The 18,854-nt window shown below is 37.3% G+C and overlaps 1 protein-coding gene across 4 annotated transcripts in view; it reads right to left on the reverse strand.

The window, feature by feature from the left end:
* Nucleotides 1–221: 221 nt before the first annotated feature.
* Nucleotides 222–18,854, reverse strand: part of USP53 (ubiquitin specific peptidase 53) — a 75,259-nt gene continuing 56,626 nt past the window's right edge. For 2 of the 4 annotated variants that reach the window (XM_075543868.1, XM_075543869.1), the window contains exons 13-17: nucleotides 18,352–18,498; nucleotides 16,048–16,786; nucleotides 14,235–14,311; nucleotides 6,892–6,988; nucleotides 222–3,573 (exon numbers count right to left, since the gene is read on the reverse strand). In XM_075543868.1, the coding sequence (XP_075399983.1) occupies nucleotides 2,742–3,573; nucleotides 6,892–6,988; nucleotides 14,235–14,311; nucleotides 16,048–16,786; nucleotides 18,352–18,498 (1,892 nt within the window). In that variant the 3' untranslated portion in view covers nucleotides 222–2,741. The remainder of the gene's footprint in view (nucleotides 3,574–6,891; nucleotides 6,989–14,234; nucleotides 14,312–16,047; nucleotides 16,787–18,351; nucleotides 18,499–18,854) is intronic. The other 2 variants (XM_075543871.1, XM_075543870.1) reach the window with 1 other exon arrangement.

Below are 18,854 nucleotides of genomic sequence, written 5' to 3' on the forward strand. Positions count from 1 at the left end.
TTTACAAAACAACTTTGCCGAACCCCCGAGGACCTACATTTAGAGCTTGCTGGAGGTAACTATTAGGAGCCTCCTATGATCATTTATAATCAATGAATCGACATAAAGCTTTAAACTTCATATAGAGTTATCTTTCCCATTTAAATCCAGGTTGGGGGCCTAGGGGACACACTGAATTCAAAGAAAAGTCCAACAATATTAACTTAAATATCTGTTTATCGTAAAAAAAATTTCGAACCAGAAATTTGTTTTTACATGAAAATATAATGTTCTGAAAACATTGAGCATGACATCAACAGTTGGATGTATTAAAAAGTTCTCCTAAGCTTACAACCAGATGAAAACATTTATAAAAAATAAATAGGCACTTTATAAGTCAAAGTTTTACATGATTAGTGTGGTAAATATCTATTCAATCTATATCTGGAATATTAAAGCAAAATACAGACAAATGTACTACCTCACATGATTCAGGAAGCATCGAATAGACAGTATGTTTAAATGCCAAAATTGGGTATTCTATTTAATGTTGATAATTTTGAATTAAAAAGAAATCTATGCTGTTAAAATATTAGAAATTAATTTGTGTCACAATAATATACTTTGAGCTGGAGATCTTGAACAAAGAGAAATGAGAAAAATGACCCAGACCCTTTAAAGCTATTAAAAATGTGACATACACCTACTTCTCTAATATTTTACAATTTAAAAACATTACATAAATGATATTTCAAATATAATTTTACAAACATCACAATATTTACAAACTTTTCAAACTAAAAGTTATGTTAAAAAATAAACTTTTAAAGGATAAAATTCCATTGATATTCAAGTATTTCTAAATCAAGGGACTATAAAATAATAATCACCTATTATTAGAAAAGTCTATTAAAACTTGAAAATTCTCTACCAGTGGAAGAAAAAACTTGGTTAAAATATGGTAATTGGGTAAGGCCAACCATTTACAGATAATATTTGCTATTAATCTAAAAGCAGTCATTTGTAATTACCCTTTGGAGTATTTTTACACAATTTAAGAAATCAGTCAAGGTATAAAATTTACTAATTTTTACAGGATTTTTAAGTTATATCTACTAAGTTTATCCATTCTTGAATGAAATAGTTTTATTTTCATAATTCTCATTTCTCTGTAGAGAGTAGACAGTATAAACCAATTCTAACCCAGTTTCGTCTAGAACAAAATGGCAACTAATGAAATAAGGTGATTAACGTATTTTCACTTGTAAGGTCCATACAGTAATGGCAAAATATTTTTAAAGCAAAAACCCTATCATAAAGTAGGAGTAAAATTACTGGTGGTTTAGAGGAGAAAAAAGGAGAGGGACACCCCATAAGATAGTTCATTGAAATTAAATCCTCTACATGAATGGCAGAAATTTAATCTCGAAACCCACGTAGATTTACAGATTCAAGAATATGAACATCAAGAAATTAGTTGACAGCTTCAAGTCAGCTAAGCCGATCAAGGAAATCACAGGCAATCACAGTGACCTTCCCCATCAGAGCGCCCTACAATAATTACTGACATTGGTTATTAGCAGCCCAAAGTAAACCAAACAAAATACAAACTTTTCACATTCATATAAAATTAGAAACAAAATGTAACAAGATAAATAATATAGTAACTTTTTAATCATATTTAGCTTACATGGCTGAAGTATTTATGAACACAAAAATATGTAAGTGTATGTTAACTAGGCATTCTGAAAATAAAAGTTCTAGATGTAAACTATCATCTGACCTTGAGAATTTAAGAGTTGCTTATCATTAAGGCATTTTCTCCCCAACACTGCATTTCATGGATGAGTTCTTTTTTAAGACACTTAAGGGGATTGTATGTAGTAGACTATCACAGAAGTCAAAAACAAATGGGTGAAGCCCTCCTTTGGTTACCCATTAGAAAGTGCTTCTCATAAAGCAAACAATGCTTTCTCTAAACAATGTATCAACATGTTGTTTTTCAATTAGCATAGTTACCAATATGCACAGCTGGTAATGGGTTGGCTTAATATTTTATGTGTCCACTAGCCACATACTAGAGGGACAAATGTAATTTTTATTCAGCTGCAGCATACGGCAAAAGACTTCTTACATACCCTGATTTTCTACTTTTAAAGGCATGCAAGACTATTAAAGGTAACTTCTAAAATATTTAATAATTTGATCATCACATGCCAAAATTATATACACCTCATTGAATACCTTGTTATCTGGTCTTTTGAATTTATACAATAAAAAAATCTATCTTGCACATGAACAACGTGCAGCTGGCAGTAATGAAAGCTGAGGTACAAGGGGAAGGGAATGCTGAAGTTGCAGGTCAGTGTCGATTATGGTTAACCATGATTCTGAGTGGTTTGGCAGTTAGGATAAAATCTGGCAGTTATGTAGTGACGTTGTCATTCTCTATTTTTGTATAATGCCAATTCTTACATATTTACCTGGTCTTTGCAACCTACCCACATTAGTGATGAGTATGTACACACATAATTTAACCACATATATATATATATACATGCATAACTTTAAAAATGCCAGTTTCATTTTCTATGGCCTATGAGACGGTTACAGTTGCCAGTTTCATCATTTATCTATTGAGAATGCATGCTACATTTATTTTTGTTCAAAAGGGTGACCTGAACCAATTCTATTATGTATCACAGGTCCCCGGGCCCTCTTTCAGTCTGAGAGAACAGATGATCATTTAAAAAGCTACTGCTCTACGGAAAACAGAGTTTAGGCCTCTGATGGTATTTCAACCTATATGTATCAGTCATGCAGCTATCAACGGAAAAATACGTAGTTAACGAAACTGTCTCACTCAGACCCGTAGAACTAGAACCTCCTTCTGGTTGGCTAAATGCATCACCAACTGCACGTGTGTCTGCATGAAGCTCATTCGTTGAAGAGCTGGGTAGGCAGTCTGGGGATGTTTCTGTACGTCTTTCATCACCCATGGAAGCACTCACTCCCAAACCTGGGTCTGAAGCTGGACTTACACTGCTCTTTGGAAGGCTCAAAGAATTAGCTTTAAAAACCTCTGTAAATTTGACATCAGGTATAGGTTCCTTTTTCTCTGACTGTGGCACACTAGATGCAGCATATTTCTTTGGCGGCAAAGGGGGTGGTAGGTTCTGGTAAATAAGTTTTGGCAACTGACAACCATCAGACCTGCAGGCTGATGGAATTACATGGTCCCTGGGTAGTGAGTTCTCAGAGTAGTGTTGCCCCACTGTAGTTTGCTGCTGTGTGGTAGCAGCAGTTTCTGGCTTTAACCCATTCGCTCTCGCCTGTGACAACCGTAATGGAGATGGCGACGTTACTTCATCAGTGTCCACTCTTTTTCCAGAAGCAGAGTTGTCACCAGCACGAAAAGGCAAACCTGGTCTCTCAAAAGTTTCCATATTTCGCCATTCAGAAACTTTGCATTCACTTGATTTTTCAAGGTTCTGGTCACCTGACTGATGGATCTGTTCTCTTGCAATATGGTCCTTGAGCATTTGTAACCTGGATGAAGGGACAGACTTTCCACTGGTTTCATGTGTATAGGACCTGAAATGTGAAAACAATATGAAACATGAAAATTCTTTAAGAATAAAAATAATCTGTAAACAAAACTGAAACATGCAAATAGTCAAAATGGAAAAAAATCAAACATTTGTCTGCAGTCTGACTCACCAGTATGTTGTTAGGTACCATCAAGCCAGTGTCAACTCAGTGACACTGTACAACAGAAGGATCCCTGCTGGGTCCTGTGTCATCCTCACGGTCATTCCTGCCCAGCATTACAGCCACTATGTCATTCCATCTTGTTGAGAGTCTTCCTTTTTGATGACTCTCTACAAAGCATAGTTCCTTCTACATGGACTGGTCCCTCCAGGCAGCATGTTCAAAGCACTTGAAACGAACGCATGCCATCCTGACTCTTAAGGAACATTCTGGCTGTACTTTTTTCCCCCCCCCAAAACAGATGTTTGTTCTTTTGGCAGTGCCTGCTATTTCACTAGGCTTCACAAACACCATAATTCAGAGACATAGATTCTCTTTGGTCTTGCTTATTCTGAGTCCAACTTTCACCTGCACTTGAGACAACTGAAGATACCCTGGCACGGTTCAGGTGTATCTTACTTTTCAGTGACTCTTGTCTTGGTACTGTTTTGGGTTTTGGTGTGTATTGTTTGTCTTCCAGATTTGCCCAACGGAACATTTTGTTCTTGACTGCTGCTCCCATGGCATTGAGTATGGATCCAAGAAAAATGAAATCCGTATCAATGTCAGTATTTTCTCCATTTATCATGCTGCTGCTTATTGGTCCAGTTGTCAGGATTTTTGATATCGAAGGTTTCCTAACATACTGTATATTATTTCTGTAGCATTATAAAAGAAACCACTTATTACCACTAACATTTCTTACTATTTGAGACCTCCAGATAGTTATGCCAGAATACATGAATGCTTACCAGAAATACTTTTCATTACTAAAGTCAGACACCCCATGAGAAATACTGTACCAGTTAATTAATGCGTCTTCCTCTAGTCCTAATGCTGCGTTCTTGATATAGTCTCAGATTATTTGTTCACATCAAAAGGATACGTTCTTGAAGCAAACCTTCCCGTGACATCCCCTTGTTTTATTCAAATGACTGTCTGTTCTACACACAGGCTCTGCATGACCGCAGATAAGTGTTCCGGAGTTCCCATTCTTCTTAATGTTATTCAGTTTGTTATGATTCACACCGCTGAATGCCTTACCTTTGACAAAACACAAGTAAGCAAACATCTTTCTAGTATTTGCTTTCAACCGGGATCTACCTGATGACAGCAACTGTGGTCCTGTCTTGAGTCCTGCGTGGGTTTCTGGCATTTCCCTGTCGGTGCACGGCTGCAGCTGTTACTTTGACCACCCTGGGCAAAGCTTTGCGTGCATGTAACATCAATGATCTCTGCATTCTTTTGGGTGACTTTTATTTGAAATGAGTACATCATGGATCTCTTCAAGTCTACTGGCCAGCTAGAAGTCTTTTAAAATTCTTGGCAGAGGTGACTGAAGGCCTCGAGTGCTGCATACATTTGTTGAAGTATCTGCATTGGCACTGCATCAGTTCCTAGAGCCTCGTTCGCTGCCATTCATTTCAGTGTAGTGTGAACTTCTTCCTCCAGTCCCTTAGGTTCTTGACCATTGCTACCTCTGAAATGGCTGAAGTTGACCAATTCTTGATGCTGCAGTGACTGTGTGTTCCTTTTGTCTTATCTGGCTACTGTTAGGTTGTTCCTATTTTGCCCACAGACTCTTTTAACAGTGCAGTTCAAGGACTGATTGTTCTTTAGCTTGAGAACTGCCAAACGTGAGTGTTCTGTTGTGGTTTCCTAACTCCACGTTGTTGTTTTCCCCCATTCCATTATTATATTTTACTTTGTCTTCTCAAGCAATCCTTTGAAATTTTCTGTTCACCTCTTTTACTTCATTTCTTCCTTTTGCTTCAGTTCTTTTACAAGAGCAACTTTCACTCTCCTGACACTCATTTTTCTCCTTCCTGTCTCTAACGTGTGCTGTCTTTGATATCACCCACAACTCCTTCGATCTGTGACCGTTAGTGCTTACTGCATCAATCTACTCTTGAGATAGCCTCTAACTTCAGCATATACCCAAGGCCATCTTTTGGCTCTCATAGATTTGTTTTAATTTCCGTTAGCTTCAACTTGCATAGTCACAATTGATGGGCTGTTCCATAGTCTGAATTGGCATTGTTCTGACAGTAAACTTCCCCACTGTCTCTTTGCACAGGTGTACTTAATTTGATTCCTGGTGAGGCGTATGTATTATAAGTGTTTATGTTGTTGCAAAAAAGAAAAGTATTTTCAATGAATAAATTGTTGGTCTTTCAAAATTCTATCATGGGGTCTCTGGCATTTCTATGCCCAAGGCTATGTTTTCTAACTGCAGATGCTTTGCTTCCTACTTTTGCAATCCAATCACCAGTAATTGTCAATGCATCTTGATTTCACGCTTGACCAATTGCAGGCTGTGGAAGTTGTTAACGATCTTCAGCTGTATCATCACTGGAAGCAGTGGTATCTCATGCAGTTGCACAGCAGGTGCATTAACCGCTCTTCCAGTGCGCTTTGACTACCGTCCCATCGCTGACAGCACTCTACTGTAGGATGCATCCTGAGATGTTCTTCTTAGCCATGGGCACACAGCAACTCCTCTTCACTCTGTCATTCTTGGCATAGTGCATCATCATATGAATGTCCTTTGAAAACGGGCAATTTGAGCTCACCAATGTCGAGGATGTTGACTGTATGCATTCCCTTTCATTTCTGACAACTTCCAATCTTCCTACAGTCGTATTTTGTACAGTCGTATTTTGTACATTCCGATTATAAATGGAAGTTAATGTTTCTTTAACAGATGCAGCTGTTTTTTTTTTTCATTTTGAGTCACGGTCCTGAGTAAAAGCAGGTCTAGGAAGCTTGGCTCTGTCTAAGTCATTAAGGTCAACTCTACTTTGAGGAGCCAGCTTCCCGCCAGTCATAATGAGAGCCTTCTATCCCGAAAGGTTCATTTTCTGACACAATCAGACAGTGCTTTATTACTAACTATAAAGTTTTCTGGTTTTTCAAAAGTGGACTGCCTCTTCCTTCTTTCTAGTTTGTGTTGCTCTGGAAGCTCTTTTGAAGCCTGTTGATACTTTAAATACTAGAGGCAAAGCTTCCAACCTCACAGAAGTATGCAGGCCAGCCACCACGGCTGACACACTGAGCAAGTGCTGACCTTCAGCGTAGTGATATGCACTTATGTCTTTGTAATACATAAAAGGAGTCCCCATAATACATGCATGTGGGGAAACAGGTAATATCTGTGATTACCTTTTGGCTAAAAGACTTCTTATTTGTAGATGTGATTCTGGGTGGAATTCATGAGGTGTACAGCCTACTTCAAAGTTCTTGAGTCCTTTTCTAAAACCTGGGTGGGAAAGAAACAAATATTTTAGTGAACTCTAAGAAACGGCTCCGTGTATACTTCTTATTTACATCAAAATTTTCTATAAAGAGACAATGCCTTTTTAAAATAAAACAAACAAAACAATTCTTCAAGACTCAATCCATATGGCTTCCCTATCTGAGCACTTTAATGCAAAATTCACAGTTCTTTTGTCAGACTGTCACTTGATGGTATCAGCGCTGCCAGACCAGTGGCATCTCCTGAATTCCATGGAGTGGAATTCCCCTGTGTGTTTCCCCTGCTGTGGTAGATCCCATCTACCACATAGATAAACGCTCCCCATCTGTTGATGGATGAGTTGGGCTGGAATCTGGAGTCACAAATTATTGTTTGCTAGCTTTAGGCAAGCGTCTTCCCCCTCTCAACTCGACTTTCTTACTTATACAATAAAGCTATCTTTTTTTAACCTATCTCAGAAGAATGCTAGAATAAGTGTATTAAGGGGGGTTAAAGGTATGTCATTTAGAATTAATTTTACAATGTATCTACCGTTTATTGACTGATTGCATTTTATTTATTATTGGGAGTTAATACATATATCATACCATTGCATACTTCAATCCCATCAAGCAGTATTGTACAATTGCCACCACAATCAGTTTCCAAACAGTCTTCCTTCCTGGACTCCTTGACATTGTCTCTATTGTACCCCACATTCTCCCTCCCTGGTTACATTTTAAAGGGTTGACCTAATTATTACACTTAACCTTTACAGCCACCAAGTAAAGAAACCATTCTTATTTCCAGTCTGTAGGCGAGGAAACAGGCTGTCAGTGGCTTTCCAGCTGACTCTGCCTCTGGTCCCTGGCAGCCTCTATGTGTGTCAGAGTTGAGCTGTGCCCTGGAGGCGAATTTTTCAGTTGCTGATTTTTCAGAAGTAGATCATCAGGCCTTTCTTAGAAGCCGCCTCTAGTTGCCTCACACTTCTAGCACTTTTGGATTAGCAGATGAGTCCTTTAACCATGGTCAAGGTTAAGTACTTAGGCTACGCAACTAGCAAATCAGAACTAGGTCTGTATTAAAAACAAACAAACAGACGTTTAACCACTATGGTATATCCTTTCTCCCTTAAAATTATAAGGTAATATCCAATTTTGGCATATACACAAAAAAACTTACTGCCATCAAGTAGATTTCAAATTATAGTGACCCTATGTAAGATGTTGACGGTTTGAAAATTCATGTATGGCACGTTAATATTCCGTGTGCCACATTATGTACATATCACTGGTAATCCCCACCATCGCAGTGTGATGGCTAGTGTGCTGGGAGATGGGGCCCCGAGCACATGAAATGATTCCTACTAATAAAAGCTTAACATGGCAGAATGAGGCCGATCGGAAAGCAGAAATTAAGTTTAAGTCAATTTTGAGTCTGCAGGCTGGATAAACAATTGCATGAAAACGTTCTGTTTTTACTCTTTTAAATAACACCTAAGCCTGCCTTCCCTCTTTCAAACTCAGCAATCAAGGACCAGATAGATAATAGATATTCAGAAGACTCTTTCTTACATTTCCTTCCAGTTATCTCAAGTTTTAATAAAAATTTAAAAATTAAAGGTAGGCCTGTGAAAGTTAGAACTTGTATAAAGTGGAAACCTACCAGAAAAGGAAATCTCAATTATTTTCCATTGAAATGAGTGATAGAAAAGCAGTAAGACTACACCTAGTACAAAGCAGAAATCTTTCAAGACTTGGAAAAATAAGGCAATTCCATCAACTCCTGCCTCTTACTAATTTATCCCACTGAATCTCTCCAGAAGTAGTGTATTTTTCCTGCTTAAGAAAATAGTTGCGAGGGAGGGTTGGAAAAGTAGTTGGAAAGCGGGAACCGATTACAAGGATCTTACATGTGACCTCCTCTCTGGGGGTCGGACAACAGAAAAGTGGGGGAAGGGCGACATCAGACAGGGCAAGATATGACAAAATAATAATTTATAAATTATCAAGAATTCATGAGGGAGGGGGGAACGGGGAGGGAGGGGAAAAATAAGGACCTGATGCCAGGGTCTTAAGTGGAGAGCAAATGTTTTGAGAATGATGAGGGCAATGAATGTACAGATGTGCTTTACACAATTGATGTGTGTATGGATTGTGATAAGAGTTGTATGAGCCCCTAATAAAACAATTAAAAAATAGTTGCTCATAAATTGAACATTGTCTTAGGCTCAAAACCTATTCTATGACAATTATTTTGTAATAAAAAATTTCAATAAAGATGTCAATGTACTAAGCTTGAAAAATATGTAAGTTAATTTTCTAATCACTGATTTTTTTACTTCTTGTTTATAGTTTCACAAACACAAGGAAAATATGTGAAAAATATAAATTTTTACTTTGATTGAAGTATTTGAACATTGGGCAGAAGGAGGCGGCAGAGTTTCTCTCAAACTGTGGTATTGCTATGGCAGGCACTCCGTGAAGCTGGTTTGACTGGAGAGCTCCAACTAGCTTAAAAATAGATGTGTTATTTTTCTCTTCTGCTGACATAGGCTTCTATGTATCCTTACTGGGAATTTTGGCTCCAGGTTCTTTGCAAATCTAACACAGTCCAATTTTAACACTTGACACAGAAGCAACCTCAATGTCAAGGTAAGAATTTTTAAGCAATACTGCTAATTCTGATGCAGTATCCAACAAAACCAAAAGACTTATTCAAGAAATAAAAAAGATATGCTTCATCTGAAAATCCAGATTTAAAACATTTATGCAGCAAGGAAACAAAACTAAAAGTATAATCTTCACATTGGTTGTATGGTGAGATTTCAGAATATAGTGGTACTACTGCAATTAAAAAGTCTAACCATTACAGGGGTAAAATCTAATCAATGATCTACTAATACAATAACAAGGCACTTAAAAATCTGAATACTTTCTAAAGTCGCAGTTTTAACGGAGTAAATATTCCTGTCACAATTAACCGTATATCAAAAGAAGTAGAGACACTTGAACCAAAAAACAAACCCACTGCCACTGTCAATTCCAATCCCCACTGCTCCTATGTACGGCTTCCCGGGCTCCTCCTCCCTATGTCACCCTTTTTGTAAGAAGTGTATCTGGTTGTGTAAATCTCAAGCAGGGTATCCTCAACCACCTCCCATTTCCTCATTTGTATCAGGGGCCTTCAAAGAGTTCATGAGAAAAGGGGGCATGAAAATTTTCCATGAGCTTTGTGAAGCCGCCTCTTCTATCAATTACAAAAGCAAATTTGGTCCTATGACCCAAACTATTCTTACAATCCCTTACCTCTTTCTTGCTATTGCTGCTGCCTTAATTCATGGCTTAATCTTCTATTTCCTAAACTACTATAATAGCTTTCTAATATCATTCCCTGTTCCAAATCTACCTTCTATACTTATTGTGACCACACTGTTCGATCAAATGCAACAGCGAGTTTACTTCTAGCCTTCTTAAAGTCCTGTGGGCCCTCATTGTTCTGTGGGATTAAACGATGGTTCAAAGGTTTATAATTTGGTTTATTTCTATCCCTTTAGTCATATCAAGGGACCCTGGTGACACTGGGTTAGGAATTGACCTAACTACTAATTGACTTGGATGTTGTTGGTTCAAGCCCAGCAGCCACTCTTCTGGAGAAAGCTAAGGCTGTCTGCTCCTGTAGAAATTCAGTCTTAGACACCATGTAGCTTGCTTGCTATGAGTCAGAATCAAATAGATGGCAGCATTGTTGCTGTTTTTTCTTTTGGGGGAGGGGCATCCATCATTTCATTCCACAATTTCTACATATCTGTATTCTTGACATGCATATTACTTATTCCTGACCACTTGCTTTTTAAAATGTATTTCTTCTGCTTTGAAAATAAAACCAAAAACCAAACTCACTGTCACTGAGTCAATTCTGACTCAGCAACACTATAGGTCAGGGGCAAAAACCTCTGGGTTTCTGAGACTGTTAACTCTATACAGGGAAAAAAAAAACCTCTTCTTTCTCCCAGTCTTGAATATAATATGTCCCCTAAAACTAACTCACAGTGATCCTAAACAGTGTTTCTGAGCTTGTGTATTATGGGAGCAGACAGCCTCATCTTTCTCCCATGGAGTGGCTGGTGAGTTTGAAATGCCAACCTAGCAGTTAGCAGGTCCAAGATCTAACCAATAATACTACTACAAGGCCCCCCTTGACTATGTAATACAAGCATGTGTTAAATTGCCTCCATTAGAGATCCTGTTTAAAAGAAACTAGAAGAAGCTACATGGCACTGTGGAATTTCAGCCACGTTCCCATGAAAGCTTTAGGCAATACAGGTTTTAAATTCCTAGCATAATGATATAGGTACAGAAGTCTATAGCTCTTTTAATGGGGGAGGTGGTGGTCAATGAAATCATTACAGTGGGATTATTATATATTTGTAGAGACTAATATAAAAACTGACTTACATGCCAATCAAATGTGAAAATAAAGTTATTATGTAAGGCTCCTTAGCTTTTCTATTAGCTATTCATAGAAAGTGGTTCTTTTGGTCAATAATGTTTATAAATGAGAAACAGAAGACAGACAAGAGAATCCTAACAATTCAAAAAATGAACTAACTGTTCTTTATGGAGGAAAAAATTCCAAACACAAAAACCATGCAAGCCAAGCTTCTCGTTCAGGGAAAAGCAATCCTACCCCATTCCCCACATAGTCTTATACACGTGGAGGGGACACATAATGATACTGCACGTGAATATTAACAAGATTCACAAGGCAAAAACTGGCTTAGAGAATTAAGGTAGACATTGAAGTTTACTCACTGAGAATTGATTATAGAATGGCACTACTGATTTCCGTAGTTAATGTACACACCCTTAAATAGCAAATTGGGAAGCCTATTGCTAAACTCTTACAGCACTGCACGTTTGCAATTCAAACTCTTGATGACCTTGTGTTTTTATTACTATCAGGAAGTAAGAGTAACTTTGTAAAGGAGTACTGTATTTACAGTTATTGTTCAATTTTCACTGATTTCTGGCCAACCCTCTACTGTTTCCTGTAATACTTGGTTAGCAGACTTTTATCAGATTTTTAAAACAAGCAAGACATTTTAACATAGGAAAAGAAAGCTATTTCCTTAATATAAGTGTTTCCTTCTGATATTATATGATCTGAGGAAAGCAAAAATAATTTCATGTTTAATCATATTTAAGATCTGCAATTAACAGTAAGTAATCTCCACAAAACATTTTAAAATGATGGCCTAAAAACAAAGTTTTATTTGTGGCTATTTTTATGATGAAGGGGATATGCCTTAAATATGAAATCATTGTCTTTCACGACAGCCTCTGTACACCTTGCTCATCATCATCTGAGACCCAGCCTTCTCAATGTCTTTAGATGTATCCAGCTAGTATCAATCTTGAGTCCTGTACATGTTCTAACACCTATTTCTTCTTTGCTCCCGGGCTGCTATTACGTTGCTAACAAATCACCAACAGCAGTGCTGCACGCTGTCACATGCACATGTACCTCCTGATGGCACAATGCTACCTAGTCAGACTTGACAATCTGCTGTGGCAGGAACACAGCCTTGAAAACTATGCATGGGGTTGTCAGGAGCTGGCATCAACTTGGTGGCAACTAACCACAATCAACAGTATACATCTACTGTTGCCAAAATGAACTTTTCTATCAAGCTGTTAATCAATCTATTTGCCTTGCCCTCCTGTGGTAGTCATTACTTAATTTAGTTCAGTTTTCAGGCCCTTTTCTGCTTCGCTTATCAGTTAGGCTAGACTCAGAGATTTTTCTTGGCCATTGAGAAATGAGCGGAAGTGCACACACTTCTGAGATGACGCGTCCACTCCTGCCCCTCTGCACCAAAGTATATGTAGAGATGGAGTCTCATTTGTCTGGGATGCTACATGAACCTAACCTATCTGACTGACACCATTCCTTCTTTTTCCATTCCCTATAGCACCTAGACCCATCCTTTAAACACGGGCACTCCCAAATTACCACCCCCAACCCCAGTCCCTCTCACAAATGCATCATTAAGCAAGTAACAGGACCAGTCTCATATTCTCCACTTAAGTCTTAGAGAAAAATTGGCCGTTCTCTTTGTCAGTCCACCTCATATTTCTGTGACATAAAAACGTGTGTGTGTGTGGGGGGGGGGGGTTGTTGGATGTCAGAAAGACTATATATAGACAAGAGTTCCTCAACTATGAGATAGTGACCGATTTTTCAATTATACAAACATGCTTTCTCGTAAGGAAAATGTTAAGCTGCCATAGGTAGCAAGAGACCCTGACCCTTCCCGTGTCCCAAATCGTGGTTGTGTATCAAACACAGTGATATAAGGATCCCTGAGATAGAAACTGACAACACCAACTACTGGGGAAAAGTATGCGGCATCATCTAAATAGAATGTCAGTAATTCAATATTCAGGAGGCAAGAATGGCAAGACTTCATCTTACATACTTTAGACGTGTTCTCAAGAAAGTCCCAGGAGACGGACATAATGTTTGCTTAAGTGGAGGGACAGAAAGAAAGATAAAGTTCCTCAGTGAGATGGAATAACACCATGGCTGCAACAATGGGCTCAGGCAAAGGAACCATCCTGAGGATGGCGAACACTGGGTAGTGTTTTGTTTATTGTGCACAGGGTTGCTATGGGTTGGAACTGATGCGGTGGCACTTAACAACAAAATTGCAATACTATTAATGTTATGACCTCAGAAGACATGTCTAAACAACATGTCCTAAAAGGCTGCAAAGTTCTAAAGCAATTATTTTGTTAATCAAATAAAAAGAGATACAAAACTAATGTTAGCTTTTTGAAGCCTATGTGAAAAATATAACATCTGTAGACAACCGACCGACTCTATTTGGGGGTGTGAACTAATGAGTTGATTCTAATGCAGCCCTGGTAGTACAGTAGGTAAATGCTCTGCTGCCAACCAAGGTCAGAGGTGTGAGCCCAAGAGCTGCTTTACATAGACATTACAACCCTTAGAAGCCCTGCGGGGCAGTTCTATACTGTCCTGCAGGATTGCTTACGTGGGAATACCTGTCCAAGAAGAAGGCTAATTTTCTCCTATGTATACTGTATTGAAACATGATAAATATCAAGGTACTAAACAAAATGATATTCTAGAGTTATTAAAAATAACTATAAATATTAATTTTCTTAGCTATAGCATAACAGAAAATAATTTATTACTGTAACTTATTCTTTAGTATGATATTATACTTGGAAGAAACTTCTACCTTCCAGCTGGTTTTTGTTCTGTTGAGAGTTACAGTCCATGTGTTCCGTAATTAGGTTGTTTGACTTAATCTGGTCACTAGAAAATAACACAAAATACATATTAAATACATCGAATATTGTGGCTTATTAGCTTAAGTTTATTTTAAGGAAAAGGAATTAACATCCATTAAACAATTATTATATGGCAGGTGCTGTCTAGGGACTTAGTGTCCATTATTTAATTTTGGACGTTACATGAACAGCAATACTTAAAGGAGGTATTATTCTCATTTCACAATAAAGACTGCGAGAAGTGAGCCAAATGATCCAATACTTAAAGGTCTTGTCTAAACAAAGCCCTAATATTATTAAATATTTTAAATATTATTAAGTGACTCAGCCAAATAAAAAATATTTTTCCAAGCTTTATTGCAATGATCATTTTTAAATGCATTAATACTTGATTTTTTTCAATCTAGATTTTTAACACTAGGTACACGAGACACAACATTTTGATGCATTTCAATTTCCTCAATGAAAATTACAGAATCTGTTTACATTTAATTCCTACCATTTATGCTGACTTTTATGCATTTAATGAGATAAATCCATTTACAAATTCATTTTCCTCTAAGTCTTCTAATCTCAAAATTTGTGATACAACAATTACTATGGCTACATCTTAATTTGACATTTATCTAAATTTAGTATTAATCCCAGTAAATTAGTTTCATTCATGAAAGCATTAATTCAGTAATAAAATATAAACACAGTCAAAACGTTCTTAGGAAGTAAACATCAAATAAATGTAAAGACAATGCAGTGGAGACTGTCATACTGACCTGACCCAAGTACTTCATATGATAAGTTGAACCCAGTATCTCAAATGCTGTATAATGTTAAATAGTATAAATTATATATATAGTATCACAGTTTCATTTATAAGTTCATAGTATATAATTATGTTGTTTATAAATAAGTTTTTTTAAATGTCGTTTCGTTCACATGTCAATTGGACACGTGTCCATAGAGATGGGTATATAAGAAACATCTATAAAAGGTGGTAATAATAAATAATAAATAATAAACATCTATAAAAGGTGGTAAAATAAATAAATAAAAGGTGGTAATAATAAATAAACATCTATAAAAGGTGGTAATAATAAACACCAGTTAGTATAATAAGATGTTTAAGAAGGATTAAGAGTAGGAGTAGTAGCTACAACAACCGAAATACTTGGCCACTTAAACTGTGCACATTTTTGATGATAAAGAAATACAAATATAATACCAACAGTCATATGTTAGTTAGGACTTAACTAATTAGAATTAATTACATATGAACTTAGTTATGTGGCTGCATTCCTATACACTTGCTACCAGGAAAGGGTCTCTTACATGGGATTGTGTTGAGAGGGGAAAAAAAATCTCCTGTTCTGAGTTGCAGATGTCAGAGAAGAAAGAATGGGTATTAAGTATGTTGGTAGCACTAGAAACTATGAGTTTTTTGACTGGAGGGGAAATTACATTGGTACTTTACAATGTGTGGCATATATTAAAAGTCGACAGTAATTTCAACAATGGCAATATAATTTTGTACTTTGCATTTTCTAAAAATAAAATTATTTTTGCAAGCATGACATTTTTACTAAAAATAGAAACTTCATGTATCAAATGATCTACAACACCCCAGGTCTCTTCACTCCGAGGCCATGCTCTTCTCCTTACTCTTAGTTGATTCCAAATTTTAAAAATTTTGCCAAGTTATTCACGTGCACACTGGCAGCAGAAAGAACAATTCAGGGAAAAGCATTCATTTCATTTGAGCATTACCTGGAGGATACTGCTCCTTTCACGCCACTGGACTCCACTACCGTACCACTTCCGTCAGTAACGGGGGAATCCAAATGAGCAGATCCGTTACTGATATGATCGCTGCTTTCATATCCAGACTCAGTCCTCTGCATCTGCCAGCTGTCACCATGAACCTTAGGCTCCCTGAGGCCTTTATTTTTCTCCGTTCCTTTTTCATTAGTTTCAAGGGAACTCCGGCTGCCTGTTTCTTGCTTTACTTCATCTTCATATATGGTCATCAAACCTTTTTGCTTTGGATTCTCTTTTGGCCAGTTGTTAAAAGACTGATCTTTACTACATTTTGGTTTGTTGTTAATATTTGATTTATGTCTTGGGCTATGCTGTCGCTTTTCACTTTCACTGAAAACGCTATCGACATTCAAGGTTTCTCTCATAGGTTTCCAACCTCGGCTCCGGCTTTTACTGATGCGATTACAGCTGCTTCCTTTCTCTCTAGAATCTTGGCTGCTGTCCGTGTCATACCCAGTGCCGCCGTCACTCTTCACTCTGCCAGTGATTTTCTCTCCTGGAGGAAGAACCTGGGATTTACTTGAACGCAGCATTTGTGGAGCAGCTCGATTCTGATGAGCCATTTGGTCATGTTTCCGCGGTCCTTTTCCTTGGCTGTGGTAAAAATGTGCATTCCCACACTGTCTGAAACCATTTGGGGTAGGAGGTGATCCGGACTTGAAAAAGGAAATGTCGTCATCGACCAAATCTTTAGAAATAAAGAAAGAATTAGTTAAAGATACAAATGAGCATTCCCTCAGAAGAAATGCTCAATAGCAGTAGGTAAATAACAAGCATTTACTATATTACAAAGGGCTCTGAGTTTGAAGAGTTTTTCTTAGTCCCTATTTATGCGTATTGGGAGGCAGTTAAAAAAGACACAGTCAAATAGTCACTTGACTGTAAAGTTTATTAAACTAATTTCAACAATGAAGAAAGAAGCATTCGCAATCACTTTTGGTGAGAGGGCAAAGTGGTCCAGTCTGTAAGGAGAGCAACTGAATCGCGCCCACCAAAGTTCAAAATCAATGCTCCCTACCCCAGCAATTCCTCTGAGAAAAGGGTATGCTATGGGTAGACTCCTTTTAGTTTAAAAACAAAAAGAGGTAAAGGGAAGCCATATAACAAAAATTGTACGTTGACTGACCTTTAAAATCTATCAGTAATAATTATATTTATAAATGAACATAAAACTAAAATACTCGTAATGATATGAAAACAAAGGTTAACAATAGAACAGAGGAAGGGTCAGAATTGGAGACTGGGAAAAAAGAAGACTTTCACTTAGTGGTATGATTTTCCTTGTTAATATTTTTGTATCATACAGCTCAACTGTAGTTGTTACGGAAAGGAAAGTGAAAACACAAGCCTCTTCAGCTAGAATTAAAGTAAGACCAGGAAATTTTGTATTTTTTAAGTTTAATATAGCGTGTTAAAGATATCATCAAGTACTCTGTTATTATAAGGCTTAATTTTAAAATAAGATTTTTGTTTTTTTAATCATTTTATTGGGAACTCTTACAGATATAACATTCCATAGTTCAAGCACATGAAGCATCATTGTACAATTGCTTCCACAATCAGTTTCAAAGCATTTTCTTTCTTCTTGAACTCTTTGATATCAGCTCCCTTTTATCCCCTGCCCCTTGACCCCCAGGAGTCATTATTTTTTTTGCCTGCATCTTATACCGTCCAATAAATCCATTCACAAACTATTCTGTTGTTTGCTTCCCTTGAGTAGGGTTATACAGTCATCAATGCTATCAATAGCCTCCCTCCCCCCACCTCTTCCCACACACCCAGGGAAACATTGCTCCTATTACTGTTTCTAAGGGGTTATCCATCTTGGCTTTCATATATCTAATGATCTTAATGATACAAATGAACATACGCAAGTCTGATTAATGAGGTAAAACAAAAACCCATAATGCCAAGGGGAGGAAATATTAAAGACTTAGAGGGCAGCTGTGTGGAACATCAGTGCTATGCCGCACCCTGGATGTATCATCCCTTCCTAAAATAAGATTTTTGATAGCCCCTTTTACGCTGGAAGGGACAGTTGCTAAGCACTTGGCAACTAGTCTAAATGTTGGTGATTCAAACCTCCCAGCCATCCCTTGGGAGAAAGATCGGATTATGTGTTTCCATAAAGATTAAATCTGCGAAACCCTATGCAACAGTTCTCTGCCCTGTAAGATTGCCATGAGTCAGAACTGATTCAAGAGCAATGTTTTGTTTTGTTTTTAAAATGAATGTTACAACCATTTAACTTACCTCTATGTCGACCTGAATCTTTTCTTTGTCCTCTCTCCAAATCTTTTCTTTGGGAGGAAAGTAAATTTTTCTGTTCAATGGCTTTCAGAGCACATTCCCTTGAAATGTCTTTTATCTTTTCCTTTTGCTCACTGTGAGTTAACTTAACTGTAAAAGAAACTATTTTCAGCATATACCGATCATCTTGAAATTTCTCAATAGAATGTACAAGTCTTTAAAAGCATCCAAAGTAGTTCTCTATTGTTTAATTTTGGATCTCAGCATCCTTAACTAAATAGATTGTCTTATAACTCAGTCAATAATTAACATGTTGAATAGTTACTATATTTTTAAATTATTTATAAAACCACCTTGAACATACAAACAACTAGCTTTACTACACATTCTAATGTCACACTCTGGAGCTAAGTCACAGAACTTGTTCTGTGAAAAATGATGGCATGGACCATAACAACAAATAACCAAGCTGAATAAAAAGTGAGGCATAATAACTCTGAATTCCT

The sequence above is a fragment of the Tenrec ecaudatus genome, chromosome 3, assembly GCF_050624435.1.
Source record: "Tenrec ecaudatus isolate mTenEca1 chromosome 3, mTenEca1.hap1, whole genome shotgun sequence".
NCBI lineage: Eukaryota > Metazoa > Chordata > Mammalia > Afrosoricida > Tenrecidae > Tenrec > Tenrec ecaudatus.